At 39.9% G+C, this 15,735-nt stretch overlaps 2 protein-coding genes across 3 annotated transcripts in view; one reads left to right on the forward strand and one right to left on the reverse strand.

Moving 5' to 3' along the window:
* The window catches only part of LOC111254109 (electroneutral sodium bicarbonate exchanger 1-like), a 149,689-nt gene that overhangs the window by 8,837 nt on the left and 125,117 nt on the right, over positions 1-15,735 (reverse strand). The gene's annotated exons all lie outside the window — the stretch shown is intronic.
* LOC111254123 (uncharacterized) lies at positions 2,082-4,153 on the forward strand. Of its 2 annotated transcripts, none has more exons than XM_022814657.2 (3): positions 2,082-2,234; positions 2,557-2,812; positions 3,258-4,153. In XM_022814657.2, the coding sequence occupies exons 1-3, from the start codon at positions 2,199-2,201 to the stop codon at positions 4,016-4,018; spliced, it is 1,053 nt and encodes a 350-aa protein (XP_022670392.1). In that variant the 5' UTR covers positions 2,082-2,198; the 3' UTR covers positions 4,019-4,153. The 2 variants fall into 2 exon arrangements, with proteins under 2 accessions (XP_022670392.1, XP_086831280.1); XM_086975154.1 differs by lacking the exon at positions 2,082-2,234 and adding an exon at positions 2,263-2,399.

The raw sequence follows: 15,735 nt of genomic DNA on the forward strand, positions 1-15,735 counted from the left end.
GTCGCGTTCTCGGCGTAACATCATAGAAATATACTTAGTCACGGCTAGTGGGTTCTACCCACAAACCTCAAAAGCGATTCCACTTAGATCAGACGAGACGCCAGACCAACTGTCAGAATTAGCTAGGTAAGGTTTCATCCTAAGAATTCCTTTAATGGACGAAAGAACGGGGACCTTTTTGACATTACTATTTGAGTATTTATTCATCTGATAGTTGCTACAGTTGCACGCACTCCCGGAACAAAAATCCATCAATATAGGGCGATTTTGTTATTATGCTAGGTAAACCTTGTGCGCGTTAACATATTTACAGTTCCTTCTAAATGGTCAACTAACCCGAAGAGCCTTAGGATCCTCGTACCTATCTGTAATAGATGACAACAACCCCCGGGGAAGTTGTCACGTATCATGCGTTGCATCTTCTAGTATTTCTGAACGTAATATTGCTGCTTTTTTTTTTTACGAATTTTTAAAACAGTTACATTTTATTACTGTATGATTATTCAATGCCAGCTAATTGCAATGGCGAAAAAGTTGACGTCTGTGTGATGTGGTACTGAACAGTTGTTTATTGAGTATTCGCGCCTCTATCCGTTTCCTTATTGCTAGCAAACTACCAAAGTACTAACTCAAGTTCAATGTAGCCAAAAGCATTATAAGTAAGCTTTGCCGCAAGCTGTTCTCAGAATAGTTGGAAGCAATGTTTAAAGTGTTAGGGGCGCTATGTAATTAGCTAATCAGCAGGCCTTTATTCGTTGTTTGACTATTTGAAAAATATCATTACGATATTACTGCGTTCAACTGATTAGAATTACTGCAGTTTGTTATATAAATGTCGGTTGAAACGAGTTAATTCGACCCTCCGGGAGATAGCTTGATCTTTGCGTATGACGTTCAAGGCACGCAAGACGGATACGATATTCTTCAAATGAACATTACTGAAGACAAACGCGACGTAAAAACGCTAGCATGTTTGGTTATTGCCACAGGTATACGAATACCGTACCGTCCGCGCTAATCGTTTAAGTCTAATGGCAACGTGAGTGCCACAGTATGTCGGATAATATACATTTTATCATGTAGTATCGAACATGTAGTATTTAAGGTAGCAAGCTTAAATTTATTCAATTATCGTTCCAATGTAATTCAATTGTCAAGTCAGCTAGAGGTATGAGGACCTACTTGAAAATGATATTTATACTCAGTCAAATTGGGCCCGTCATTATATATGTATGTATATATATATATATATATATATATAATAATCATTATTCCGGTCGATTCGGGTCGGTTGGAAAGATGTGTCATAAACATGGACTCAAAAGAAAAAAAAGCCTCAAATGCTCCTATTTATCGTAACATAATATTAGTTGCGGGCTGCATAATCGATAATGTTGGACAATACCAAAGTCGGTTACCTTTATTTAGCGTATCTGAGACCCGGATTAGCGCTGGTAACGAACGCTAGTGAACCTGAAATCTAACTAGAAAGCGTCCATGCTAAAAGTGCTTGAAATTTAGTGTGCTCATCGTACGTAACAGTCGAAAAAAATGATCAAAATACTGAACGTTCGCCCACAACAAAGGATTATTAATGGTAATGCCGGGAAAAATAAAGTGATCTGAAAATCGAATCCACCTCCAGAGCTGTATTCTTACCTATTCAAAGCGATTTTAATAAGCGGAGAACGCTTGTAATGTAAGTTTCATGTGAGCCCTTTATGTTTATATTACCTCTTGGTTTTTTAAGCCTTCTTAGAGACTAGTAGAATATTTAATCATGTGAAGTATTGATACGTAGCACCATTGACAATTTTACTGGACGAACATTTCTACTACCACTACGTAAACGAAAAAACTTGGACACGTTGGCCCTTAGGCGGTCCTTCGCGCGCGTAAAATACTCATTTTCTGGCGTACGATTTCATCAAAAGAATTCACCGCCATTTTGAATATTTTCCTAATACGACAATATTTATGTATGCAGAAAGCTAAAAAAAAAAAAAAAAACTGGATGAATTTATTTGCTAACTTTACTTACGAGTCTTATAATATAAGGATAAGCCGAGGACTACTTTCAGTTTTAGGTGCTTCCGCTGAGTTGAAATTTAGAAACTCTCTTAATCCGAGTCCCCGTTATTAGCTCCATCCAGTTATCACAAACTTATATCCTCTGCTATAAACCAGACAACAACGAGATGGCAATCTGGACAATGGTCAAGTCAGCTTCAGAGGTTAGTAATCGTAAAGAACGTTGGCATTGGGAATAAGCAAAAGCTCATTTTATCGAGAAGCCAAACGCGTTGACACATATTGCTTGGTACAACATAGGCGTTTACTTGTGTCATACCAAGAGCTGTAACATTGTTAGCTGTCGATTAAAAAGCCATGATGCCACGGTAAAGAACAGACGATTCACTAAAAGGTGCCCTGTAGCTAGTCGTGCTGTCAGCTGTGCTCTATTACGTAGGGGTGCTTTGTGAAAGGACACGAAAAAGTTCTATCTGACATTTATCGTGATTTTAGCAACTGAGATTGGTTTTCTTTTCTCTACAGGGCTTCAGGATGTATTCTGTGGCCGTGGTATTAGTCGTGATTCACGGAGTGGCTTTGCAGACATCAGAGGCCCATGAGCCGTCATTGGCACCATCAGAGCTTACCACAATGAACACCACCGGATCTTCGTCGGTAATTAAGCTATTCGTTAGAACGTGGCCAGGATACTGTTCAGTCCACGCATGCAGAAAGCTACAGGCGAAAGACTCCATACCAATGTGGACTATTGGCTCCCTACGCGCATCGATAGTAGATGGTATACAGCCAATCAAATTTTTTCATGAAGCCATAATTTTTGCAGTCATTGTCAGCTTTAAGATAATGAAGGAATTAGACATACGCTTTATTTTTTTTTAACGCTATGGCACATTAAGCTTCGGTATACGAATACCCCGTATGTGAAGACGTAGGCGAGAAAATCGTTCAGTGAAGTAACAGTACAATAGTAAGACTTCGATTAATATCGAAAATATTTGACCCACTCAGTGTACGTTGACACATGTTATGTATCAGGGTGACTATTAGGTGCTCGATTTTCTCGACGTTGACACATGTTATGTATCAGGGTGACTATTAGGTGCTCGATTTTCTCGACGTTTTTCGTACCTTTTCGTGGCGGTCCCCCGTCCCACGGTTCGGGAATCGCAGTACTCGAAGCTTTGCCTAAATGCTGATATTCACGAGTTAGTCTGTTCTTGCAGATCAAAAAGCCCCACTAAGCAAGTGCAAGAAGACGGAGTTCAACGTCTCTGATATTGAAACAATCCGCAATGAAATTAGCTCTGCGTGGCCAAGCTTCAGCACACTATCTGATAAAGCATTTTGGGAAAAACATTTTAATCGCTATGCATCGTGTTCCCTCAATCCAACAAAACAGAACTATACGCCCCTTGAGTATTTTACGACTGCTATAAAACTGTACCAACGAAGCAATCCAATGAAGCTGTTTGAAGCTGTGGGCATTAAAGAAAATGACAATGAAACGGTTTCGCTGGGGCGACTCCGAACTGCCATTGATGTAGATCCGTCGACGGTCGAATACATCTGTGAAGGTAAGCACGATGACACTGATATTCTCGGAGGAATAACGCTGTGCTTCAGTCAACAGCTAGACAAGCGCGTCGCCTGCCCGAGCGAACCTAATAAAACCCTTACTTGTCAAACCGAACGAGTATGGTATCTAAAAACGCCGCTTCGGAGCTTGGCGAGTACGGGAGTAACGGACACGCAGAATCGGCAAATCAGTACTAGGCCGCAAGTAAATAAACTGCGGGCTAGGCAGGCTGACGACGACGTAAATACCGAGGGAGTTACTGAAACAACCGAGAAGCAACAAACAAAGCAATCTGGCCCGAATTCGAGTGCCATTAATCGGATGAATATGCTGTGGGTGCTTATCGCTACGTCTTGGATTTTGTTCGCCCATAATAACGTATACGTCTTGGATTTTGTTCGCCCATAATAACGTAGTGTAGGCGTTTTGTCTACAGTTTCTTGCAACCGGTTTGGAAAGTATCAGCGACGCTTCAGAGCACCTCATATACATGTTTTGAGTCTAAAAGCTGTTTATTATACATCAATAAACGGTTTATTTTCACGGCGACATCTTACTTAATATGGTGGAGATGTGGGTAAATCTCATTGATAGAAATAAAAGATTAATATGGTGGAGATGTGGGTAAATCTCATTGATTAGAATAATATGGTGGAGATGTGGGTAAATCTCATTGATAGAAATAAAAGATGATGAATTTCTAAGATGAGGGAAAAGATGAGTTGCAATAACACAATACGTCGCATTCGCGCAGATAATATTTATATAGAAAAAGCACAGGATGCGACGGCACGTTGATATAATAGTAACGTGCGTTTGCGCAAAAATTGGGCTGGGGAAAAATGATGCTCACTAGATAGAAATCAAACCTCACTCTCCATATGGAAGCCATGTACCGTGGACAAAATCCTACGCGTTCAGAATAAAGACAAATATTTTCTAGTAGTACCACGTTATAATTGTACGTACGTATATCATTGTATGTGTATACATATTTTACATGTATACACATAATAATAACACACATTATATCGGTTCTATTCCCACACCTTGTTCTCGGTACAAACGTCAAACAAACAACTCTTATCTTACGAACCCCACGAACGAGGTTTTTATTTCGATGCTTCGAATAGACCGAGTTTGGCTAAGTTTTCGCTTATTTGGCCATATTGTGAGTTACGTTTTATATTTGTGGCAACGTTTGCGAGATTTCAATTTTAGCAAATCGAAGAGCGGTATAAATTTATCGAAGGATTTTGCTGTGAGCTAGCGTATAGTAGATTCGCATACAGCATAATATGCGCATATTAAATAAAATAATGTACTTTTATTTGATTCGGCACCGGCATGTAATCAAGTAGCACCTGAATTAAAAACTAATTGTTTTCTTAGGGATTTTTTACGACATTGTGACCCAACACAAACGCTAGATGATCTTCCGTAACAGTCTAGAATATAGAGTCCCAGATTCCGAGTATCTAGGGTGACAGCGTAGGCGCAAATGCTGGACTAGAAATATTCGATATAGACATCCATCAGGTCCTTCGAAAATCTTCTAGAGTACCACGCCTGTCGATCGAGTGCTTGGCTGAAATATTATAATTGATTCCACCCGTAAACCAAGCTAGTTTCACAAATCAGATATAAGGCAAATAACTGATATCGTATTAAGCGGGTAATAGTATTATGTTTTGAATTGGTAACGCAGGGATCTGTTTTTGACAACCTAGTGATATTTTTTAACTGGAATTTCGTTGTTTAATCATCTCGGATAACGAAGCATTTTATAGCTTCGTTGTAGAGAACGACCGTCAGCCTTATGCTAGTTAAAAAGAAGATCAACAATAGCGATATTGAACCGCATTAGGCGCAGGATATCGCGATGCTTTTTTATAAATTCCCGGGGGTCGTCCAGAAGTCTCTTTTTTCTTTGGCGCGTGTGTCAGCCTAAATGAAAAGCATGCTCAAGGAGGGTAATCGGTAGGCGGCAACCAATGGAACCCTGTGCCGTAGCGCTTATACCACTTAGACGATAGGTATATAAATCAGTTAAGAAAACCCCAATAATATTTTTTCTAATAAGACGTATAAACTTCTTCCCTATGTTTACCCATAGTATCCAAATGGCTCTCGTTTGTGTTCTACTATGGAAACCTGTCAGTTCAGCGAATACCGTAAACTTTTTAGCGTTTTATACCTACACTGAACAAGGGCAACTATTTTCTATAGTTATGGCAGAACTGGAAAAAAACGACGTCGTTATAGCTAGTACAATTTGGACGGTGGATTTCATTCTATAGACGAGCAATATATTACTTTCTAGTAAACGGTGTCAGTGACAGTGCAGAAATTCGATGAAAAATCCTAGTGATGATGGAAAGACATCCTCCGTACATCTTCCCATTCGCTGAGGAAATCGGAACGACTTCTATTCATCCGTTCCTTATTAAACTAATTGAAACTTTAAAAGAAATCAAATTACATAGAACGAGCGACATTTAAAATTATAATAATAAAAAGAATAATTAGAATTGCTCAATTTGGAAAACGTGTTCCCATCTGATCACTGTGAAAAGCGGTTTAGAGGTGCGTATTGTGTCACGTTTATTTGTGGTCTCTAGGAAGATCTCGTACCTTGTTGTCTAGTAATAATCAAACGCTATCTATATGCAAGCTACTGTAGTGAAGAAATTCACACAAATGATTGTTACTTGTTTACTCAATTAATGGGTCACCAATAGGATACCAGCCCACATGTCACTTTTCCTAGAGCAGATCTTCTTTTTGACGTCTTAATTTCGCACTCGTCACACTTAGCCTCCTTCAAATTTTCCTTAGATCCAAAAATTAAGGAGAACGACACGACGAAGTAAAAAAACACTGACCAAACGAACAGCTTTCCCTACGATTGAATTTGAAAAATATAGGAATTAGCGAAAATGGCGGCAAATGTGTATTATATCTTGCGGGAACTACTTTCACGACGGGATCACAATAGATTGGGACGATTAGAAAAAGATCTCACACGGAAGAATCATTGATTTTTCAGTGAAGGATGGTATGCATATATATGTAGTTCACATGTACAAACAGTTCTGTCTATTTCTTTTTAGTATTTACTGATATGAAGTTCTAACATGAAGTGTTTACCCAAACTTCATCGACCACTAACCTGTTGTGCATATATGGTCAGGTACAAAAACTTTCATATGATTAAATTTACTTGTATCGCGTTAGTGATGATGAAACGCTTCACGTTTTTATTGTCTTCAAGATAGATACTCGTAGACACCATGCACATTTACAGACTGCTTGACGGCGTCATCACCTTAGAGTACCTGCTAGTCAGGGTTTCTATATACAGGACATTTCCAAAAAAAGATACGATATAGATTTAAGTCAACAGCTCACTTAAGCTCTCTGGATGCGATTATGTCGTAGCGACAACGAGTCCGGTCAAACGAAAGTAGGGTGCCCCGCAAGGTGCCGATATCAACACTGTGCCATCGACTAGCTGAAGTTAAACGTAAGATTCTTTCAGGCTTCGGATGGACTGGTTATGTCAGATAAGTAAAGTGCTTCAAATAGCGTAAGCTGCGTCGGACTGTTCATGTGGTGCGAGATGATCTAGGTTCGGAATCAAGCGTAGATGCTTTGTTTTGCACGACTTAATTCATCTCTCAGCATCGAATAAAGGATTAGAGATGAAGCGGCATTTCTTGTAAGGTAGCATTCGACGAGAGTTCTGGATAGGCGTATGTTGACCTCGTCAGTTGTGCACGTACATACCGCATAACTGCCTAGATTAATTTCATTCATATAACAGTTCTACCTTAACTGCAGTTCTTGCAGTAAAGTTCTATTGGAATAAAATATTGCGCTTAACTGCACTATGTTAACAACGCTCCACAGTTTCCGGATGAAGTTGACGATTGTGAAAATATTCGTGATACTAGCACTGGTCTTGGAGGCAGAATTAAGTGCTTCTGGAAGAAGGCGGAAGCGTGGGGTGCTATACTTCGAGGATGAGTCACTTGCTATTTTCGAGTTAACTCTGGTGACAACAGCCGGCTACTGCTCGGTCTTTGATTGTAGAGAATATATTCAACTCCACAAGTTTCCACAATGGATAATTGATAATCTAAGAATTCTACGGGGAGATGGTATGTAGTTCGGCACATAGTTTGCTTCTTTTTGTTCTTGTCTTGACTTTCCATATTAAGATGTTAATTATAGATATTTATCGTTACCAAATGGTCAAACGTAGCATAGGTTTAAATTTTAACGGCAAATTTTTTTAATTTTAGAATGAGTTTGCAAAATCCGCCAAGAAAGGTTTAGCAGATATAGTCGTGCGGTTTCAAGCTTGTAAATTAAGTGGTCAAAAGCTTGTATTACCTTATGACGTGTTCCGCCGTGATTTATTCAAATCCGCAAATTTTTTAGGTTCGGAATTTCCTTCGCGTAGCTGTAAAAAGGTGAAATTTAATCCGCCGGAGAAGGTTGAAAGGAAGCTGAGGATTATGTGGCCAAGCTTGACCTCAACACCTTCTAGGGCTATTTGGCGGAAAAAATTCCGTCGGCATGGGCCTTGTGTTCTAACCTATGCAGAAAGTAGAGAGAAAACTTTTGGTTATTTCAAGGAGGCCATAACGTTATATCAACGGAGTAATATTTTGAAATTACTTGAGATGAAAGCTATACGACCAAACAACCGAGCGCCGGTCTCCTTGGATAACATGATCTTGGCCATTGACAGAGACAATACGCTCGTCGAGTTCAATTGTGAAGGCAGTCAAAACGGTAGCGACATTCTGCACGGGGTCAAACTGTGCTTTGACTCGCCCACTGGCAAACGTACCATTTGTCCAGATGCGCTTCGAAAAAAAACTTGCAAAACTAAAAAGGTCTGGTACCTAAGAGACATACAATACTTAAATGAATATAGGAAGATAGAGAAACAGTCAAAAAACGGCAAATTGACTAACCCTGGCCAGAGCAATGTACGGAAGGACGACTACGACGAGTTTAATAATTCTGATGAGCAGAATGACTATGAATATTACTACGACACATATGAAGACCGTAGTGGGTACACTGAACAAGATAAATCACCTTATACTGACACTGTTGTAAAGCCACAACAAATAGCAGTACCAAAAACATTTAAACCAGAACACGACAAACTGGCTGATAAAAAGCTCTACCCTAACTGGCCCGTCGAAACTAAGAATCATCCCTCGCAGTATTCCAGCTGTATACTCGCTATGCCAAGCGCGCTATGTGTGTTCGTCGCAACGTCGTTTGCCCTAGTCGGCCTTAGAGAAGTTACTCTAAGCTAACTTCAGGCCGTAGACGGCCATTCATACACGACTATTGCGCTATAACACGATTGCCGTCTTCTGCTTCAGTCGTATTAAGCTTACAATGCTTAGATAAGCTTGAAATTATTTAAATGTTTGGCTGATTTCAGTGTGTGACACTGGGTTTGCTAACTGGAACAATGGGTCTTAACAGTTGCTAGTTTTACGATTACGATAAGTTGTTTTTGAAAGCCTTTTTTGAGCTTACGTTCTTCCTGAAAAATGAAAACTACAGATGATATTTTACTTGCGCACTTGCCGCAAAAATTCGAATCAGCCAAATATAAGGTCCTGTTAGAATTTCCTAAAACGATGTATTCGCTTTCGAGTCTGGTAAAACTCGGTGGTAACAAAATATAATCGTACAGAGCTAGCTAGCTAGCTAGTTATCTCCGTATACCCCGCCGTTTAGTAATTCCCGTACGTCCCGCCGTGTGTGACCCTCGAGAATTTAATTTCGGTTGTCCTTTTCCCTATATCACTTGTCTATGAAGACGGATCTATAAGCATATTATCCGAAAACGAAGCGTCAGCCCCCTATAGGTAAAGTACCACTGGCGTATAACCGTTAGTGGGTCCTCGGTACGTGTATGTTTTCGTGTATCTTAGCAATCACATTGAAATCATTCTATGAATGCAGCTGCCGAAAAAAAAAAAGTGCTGAAATGCACTGACGAGCAGTTCGAGAGCTTTCGTCTATAAAGCCATAAACGTTACGTTTCATATATAGTCTGTGATAGTGCTTTATCAGCTTCGCGACATTGACGACATGGCGATGACGATTGTGCGTTGTACTGTAGTAAATAGCAACTAGCTCCCTTCCTACAGATCTGCAAATTTATCTGACTGATGTAATATCATAGAACGGATGTAGTTTCGCCGTAAAGAGGTTCAAGGGCGTGATCAGTATCAACCCCCTCCGTTTTGCCTGCGAACTAGCTTCAAACTGACCTGAGGGGCTAGTACTACTACATCACATGCCAAGTTAAGCAATAAAGCGGATACGATTACAGGTTGCAGAAGCGCATTGAATAAACTACGACTATATCGTTAACTGATAATAAACTCATAAGTTAAAATGTTTCACAGTGAAGCCGTTCGTACCGTAACTCATCACGTTCTCACATAAGTTCTATTTGGCTACAACATGACACCACATGCAATTTTGGCTGTGTCCTGACAGGTATGAGATACAATATTATGAAACAATATTGTCTCAATTAGAGAGGCAAGAAGTTGGCTGTTTTCCAAATGATCAAACTGGCTATTGGTCGAACTTCACCTGAATGCAACAGAGTAAAGTGTAAACATCCATCAAAAACACGAAAAATTACCATCCAGCAGTCTCCTGATTGTTCCTGTAACATACAAGTTAATGGCTATAATCCCAGTTGCTCAGAGGCCGTAAATTTCTGCCGGCCGTAAAAATGAGCTTCGAGGAAGCCTATTCTACGAACGGTGATCTTCTGGAGTCCATTGCGAATGTCCCATAAAACGCGTCAGGTCTATCTAAGGAGCTCAATTATATCGAGTGTAATATCTAACATTTACGTTTTTATCAAGAATATGGTTCTTTGTAGAGAATCTAGTTGCTATGTGTCAGGCTTCTGTGCATACTTCATCAGTTAGTACGATTAACATAATAGCGCAGGTATCGTGGCTTTTTCAGCATCAAACGTGTATGTTACAATACCATTGCATGTTACTATGCCTCGTGCATATTTCGAACTAGACTACACTTAAAATTCTTGCTCAGTCGGTTTTAAGAGCATAAAAAAAATTCTCCAGTGTACGCAAATAAGCGGTATCTGGCCCAATAAATGATGTTTCTGCACCCAAATTCCCAAGAATGAGTGTATAATCTGGTTTTACATCGAAAGCTTCGAGTAGTTAGCTGAAGCTGAACATCGGTAGATGTTTTAAAAATTTTATCTCCGCCGACAAATGAGGATACTTGGAGCTATTGAAGTCCTACGAACGATCTACGTGCCAACGCTATTATCGCCACCGTTTTTGCTAGGAACGAAATTTTCACATCGATAACGCTTAAAAATATCCAACCCCTCTTCAAAAATGTACTTTCCTTCGATTGGAAAAAATCGATAATTAGTAGATCACCCGACAATAATTGTAGGCTCTGCCCTTTATTTAGTCCTTGTCCAGTAGATAGGAATGGCTATTCAGCCTGCGCTAACAAATCGATATACGTTTTCCACCTCAGAAGCACAGTTACCGAAATCGGTGTGGGGCAACTACCAGTCTGTGTTGATGATCCGGTTGCTAGAGATCTGCGTAAGTATATTGCGTAACAGGCAGTTACTCCCGAAGCATCGCTACTGAAAGCGTACTATCTGGGACGGCAAAATCCACCGTGATTAACAAGGAGATTCACTAATACCAATAATATAAATTACACTGATAATACTGATTAGATTTGGCCTCGTTGGTGAAATACCGCCGTATTTTGTTTATGTACACTCGCTTTACGTCATCACTGTGTACTTTTATAATGAAATAGTTGTCGTCAGCTAGGGCCAGCGTATTAGCTATGTTCCGAATGTGTGGATGGATGATTTGATGCTTTGTATAACTGTATTGTTTATTTAATCATTACGTTAGTGTTAGTTATGAACGAGCTGAAAGCAAAGACCCGTTAACGTGAATCGAGCGTGAACGTTACGGATGCAACTAGCGTATCGATGTAGCTATCCGTACAATACAAATACTAGCGCCAACAATATGACCGTCCGAAATCCGAAAATCACTGCCGACTATACAAGAAAAACTTGCCAGACTAAAAGCGGGTTTGTTCCTTAAGAAAATTTCCCTACGCTAAAACGCCTGCGAAGCACTACGTACGTAGCATACTATGAATAAAAAACGGTCCTTATAGTTTAGCAATAAACGTAGCAACGAATGAGCATAGAACTCTTTACTTTACCCAATATCTTACCACATTTCGGTATGGCCATTGTCGGCAGCTTGTATGCTACAACACATCGTGACAACTGGGAGCTCTTTTAGTAGACACTAGGAATCGCATGGTTTCGGTGGCCAGAGCGGATCTTCTGCCTCAATGGCCGTGCTGTTTATCGTAATATTCCATCTCGAAGCCTTATTTCGATCAACCTTAAACATCTGTTCTTGCGGGATAGGTTAGCGCATTGCTTTCGGTATAAAAACGTCGTTAATGTTGTTTTGAACGCTTCTTTTTTTCAAAATCTTGATTCAGTGAAGGTGAAACACCGAGGTCCATGTCCTGTCCAGGCCATATGGGGTTAGTACTGTGCTAAAACAGTGTTGGATAATAGTATAGCTGCGCTGAAAACGAGGTTGGATCAAAAGTAAATACGACTTGTTTAGAGGTGATGTATAGCAGCGAGAAAAATACATAGCTTCTTGATCGTTGTTGATAACATTTGGTCTTTGTGTGGCCGAGAAGTTCCTTCGACGGGCGTAATTCCAGAGTTTGAAGGCAAACGGTACGCGTTTTTAGATGCTCAGGCTTGTCCATATTGAATGAGAGGTGTTGCTTCTCACAGCTTGGCGAATATCGAGGGGGGAAATGTATCCCTGTTTGTAATTCACCGTCTGGTCGATTCGATCGTGCGGGCTTTCGTACGGCAACCATTCACAATTATCTCAACTGTCCACGTGCCGTGATTATGCTATTTTGACAGGTTGCTAAATTATCTAACACAGGTAAATTATCTTAATCGTTAGAAAACATTAGGTTACTTTCGATAGACAACATATGATGAATGTTTCGATTTTAGATTACCTATTTTAGTCCTGTGGTCATGGCCACTTCAGATCGCGCCCGTAGTTTCAGGTAATACTTGGTAATAATAGTGATACATTCTGTTTGACACTACGGTAATAATTGCCCTATAGGGCGGGCACTTCATGCTTAGGTAATCACATGAGCTTGGCAGACGGCAGTCGAAGCTAGTAATGCCGTGATGTATCTCGATCGTTTTGGTTCAAAGTAAGATAGAATCCGGGTGGTCATTGTTTTTTTTTCACAGCTAAGATACACAAGTGTCGGTGCGGATAATCTATAGAAGACACTTAGCCGACGCCTATATTTTTTTACAGTTCATATTTGTGTTTAGTCGAGTAAGCTGCTACAACGAAGAATTCATTAGGGCAATAGATTCGATCAGTAGTGACAAGAGGCCGTTGTACGGGCAAATGACTCCTTTAAACGTAAATGTTGAGTTGAACACTTATTGCTTGAGAGATCTTAGTAAAGGTAAAGAAGCGTCCCAGCGCGGTGCAAATAGGTCATTTTTCAATAGACCTATCATTGTAATGAGACGGTAAAACGAGCACATATATCTATATTGCGTCTTCTAAATTTTCGATGATCCGCAGAAGTGGCTGTTACAACAATCTTATTTTATTCCAGTAGTTCATGACACTGTACCAGGCACTGTGAAAATTCTACTAAAAATAATTCTTCTAATATTAGAACTTTGAAAATGGTTTCCATTACACAGAATCCAGATCCGCGCCAGTCGTTGTTAACGTTTTGTCCGGAGTATTTGGTTTTATTATTATTATTATTAGTAAATGTACGCACGCCTTCAATGCCATTCGTGTTACGTTTCACATTAACACAAACACACAAGTTACAGCCTGTTCGACTTGATTGGATTCGTTTCATTTAACCACAATTTGCCGTCAACCGTTTGGAAGTAAAATGAAAAGTAACTAGACTAACAATCTTAGAATGCCTCTGGCGTACCTGGGTCCGCACCCAGTATCGTTTGCTTTTGAGTATATTTACTGACATTTTTCTTCTTTGTAATTATCTCTGTCCATAAGACAGAACACCTTTCGTAATACCTTCTACCCTAAGATGGACCTACCTCACTACACGGTAATATTCGATTTGTTAATCACAATGTATGTCTTAATCCTATGTGTCTTGGGCGCCTTAGCTCAGGCAGTTCGGTCCACTAGTATGCCATTCCCATTTATTACATTCGAATTCAATTTTTGGATGCATACGCTGTACAGAAATGTACGAAACTGCGCAGTGACCAGGCGGAAATATCCTGGGCAATCCACTCTCTTTTACCAGCAAATTCGGTTTAATAAACATGATAATATATATGTTGATACTAAGCGCCAGTTTATGATCACACTAAACATTATAGTCTGCTTCTACGCTAGGCCACCAGATTAGTTTAAGTAATAATTATTTCTATAGGAATGTTGTTCTTGCTAGCTAATGATTACGGCAGTCTCTACCGCAGGTTTATATCGACTCGTTCATCACCTTGCGGTTCTGGGGCCTCGATCGGACTCTGATGATATCATTACGTATACAGTGAAAATAAAAAGATGAAGTGTATTGTATCAGCCGAGCATTACCAGATGACGTAAGACTTGGTTTCAGAAGAAGGCAAGACTTGGTTTCTATGAAATCCATTCGGTGATCGAAAGGCAAATACGCATATTGAATTTCTAATGTATTAAAATCCGCAATCCATTTTTTACTATTTAATGGAATGAAATTGATGCTTTCCAACAATTATTCTAATAAAGCACTTGGTTCTTCTAGAGGAAGCAACGGTCCGGATAATTGCCCCTCGAACGCGATGTACTACCCTTCTATAGAACTTCTTTCTTAAACCTGTACTGGATAAACTTTGGCCGAGCTACACTCTAGCCTCTAACCAGCACTTTTGGAGGCACCAGTTTAAAAAATATGGAGCTTGTACCAAGTTAGCTTCGTCACCACTTGATTATTTTACGCGGACCATTGTCCTATCGGTGGTATGTAATATTTCCCGAGTGCCCGAACACCCAAAAAAATTACTCCAAGTAATCCGAGAAAAATCAATGGAACTTTTGTGACTTCTTCCGATGCTACCCTGCCCGAGTTATACTGTGAAAATCGACAGAATAAGAAAGACATCCTTGAGAAGATTAGACTGTCCCTAAGGAGGGTGGGTTACAGCCGAACAAAAACATAGTACATGTCAGTCTAAAGATATTTGGGATCTAGCAAGTTCGGGCACGGTTCTTCTACCCAGTGTGCCTTGTGTACTTGTTACAATGCTTTTCATCGTGTTTACATTTAGGTCCTTTCGATGTATGTATGTATGTATGTATGTACGTATGTATATGTACGTGTGACCCTGTAGGTCCGTTTAGATGTAGATGAAACTACCGTGGCAGAATATCTCCTAGCATAGCTAGGTCTCCGACTTCGAACGGCCTGCACAAAATAATACGTTCATTGACGCAGGTAACGTTTAGGGAAGTTAGTTGTATATTACCTAGAAAGGTACGGAAGCTTATCCAGCATCACAATGATAGGCTAAATGTGACAGCAGATTTGTTAAAGCTAAGCACTATTCTCAACTTGACTCCCGTCTCCTAAATTGATTAACTATGACATAACTAGATAACACTTGAGACGACACGTCTGCCCATTTACCTTATCTTCGTAAAATGATCTCTGGTCCCCAGAAGACTGTAGAGCTAAAAGAAGATGATGATGTATGAGGAAGTCGAAAGTTTAAGTCTTCTATTTTCAGCACAAGTGGGGTTTATGAATTATTTTTAAAATACATTTTTCAACAACAAATTGTACCACATAAAAGTAAGGCACAAAGCAGTAAATATGAACGAAGTGTGGATCGTATTTGTCTTTTTAACATCATCGATAACTCTGCTGGGCATCACTGCAACTTCGTGGCGTATCGGTCAGGTACACTGGCAATTCAAGGAATCTATACAATATCA

Source organism: Varroa destructor, unplaced genomic scaffold (genome assembly GCF_002443255.2).
Source record: "Varroa destructor unplaced genomic scaffold, Vdes_3.0 BEIS01000007.1, whole genome shotgun sequence".
Lineage (NCBI taxonomy): Eukaryota > Metazoa > Arthropoda > Arachnida > Mesostigmata > Varroidae > Varroa > Varroa destructor.

Bases quoted from the DNA above. Each gene is read 5' to 3' on its own strand.
- LOC111254123 (XM_022814657.2), top strand. From the start codon at position 2,199: ATGGCAATCTGGACAATGGTCAAGTCAGCTTCAGAG. The intron at 2,235-2,556 runs GTTAGTAATCGT...TTTTCTCTACAG, and splicing joins TGGTCAAGTCAGCTTCAGAG to GGCTTCAGGATGTATTCTGT. The intron at 2,813-3,257 runs GTATACAGCCAA...CTGTTCTTGCAG, and splicing joins ACGCGCATCGATAGTAGATG to ATCAAAAAGCCCCACTAAGC.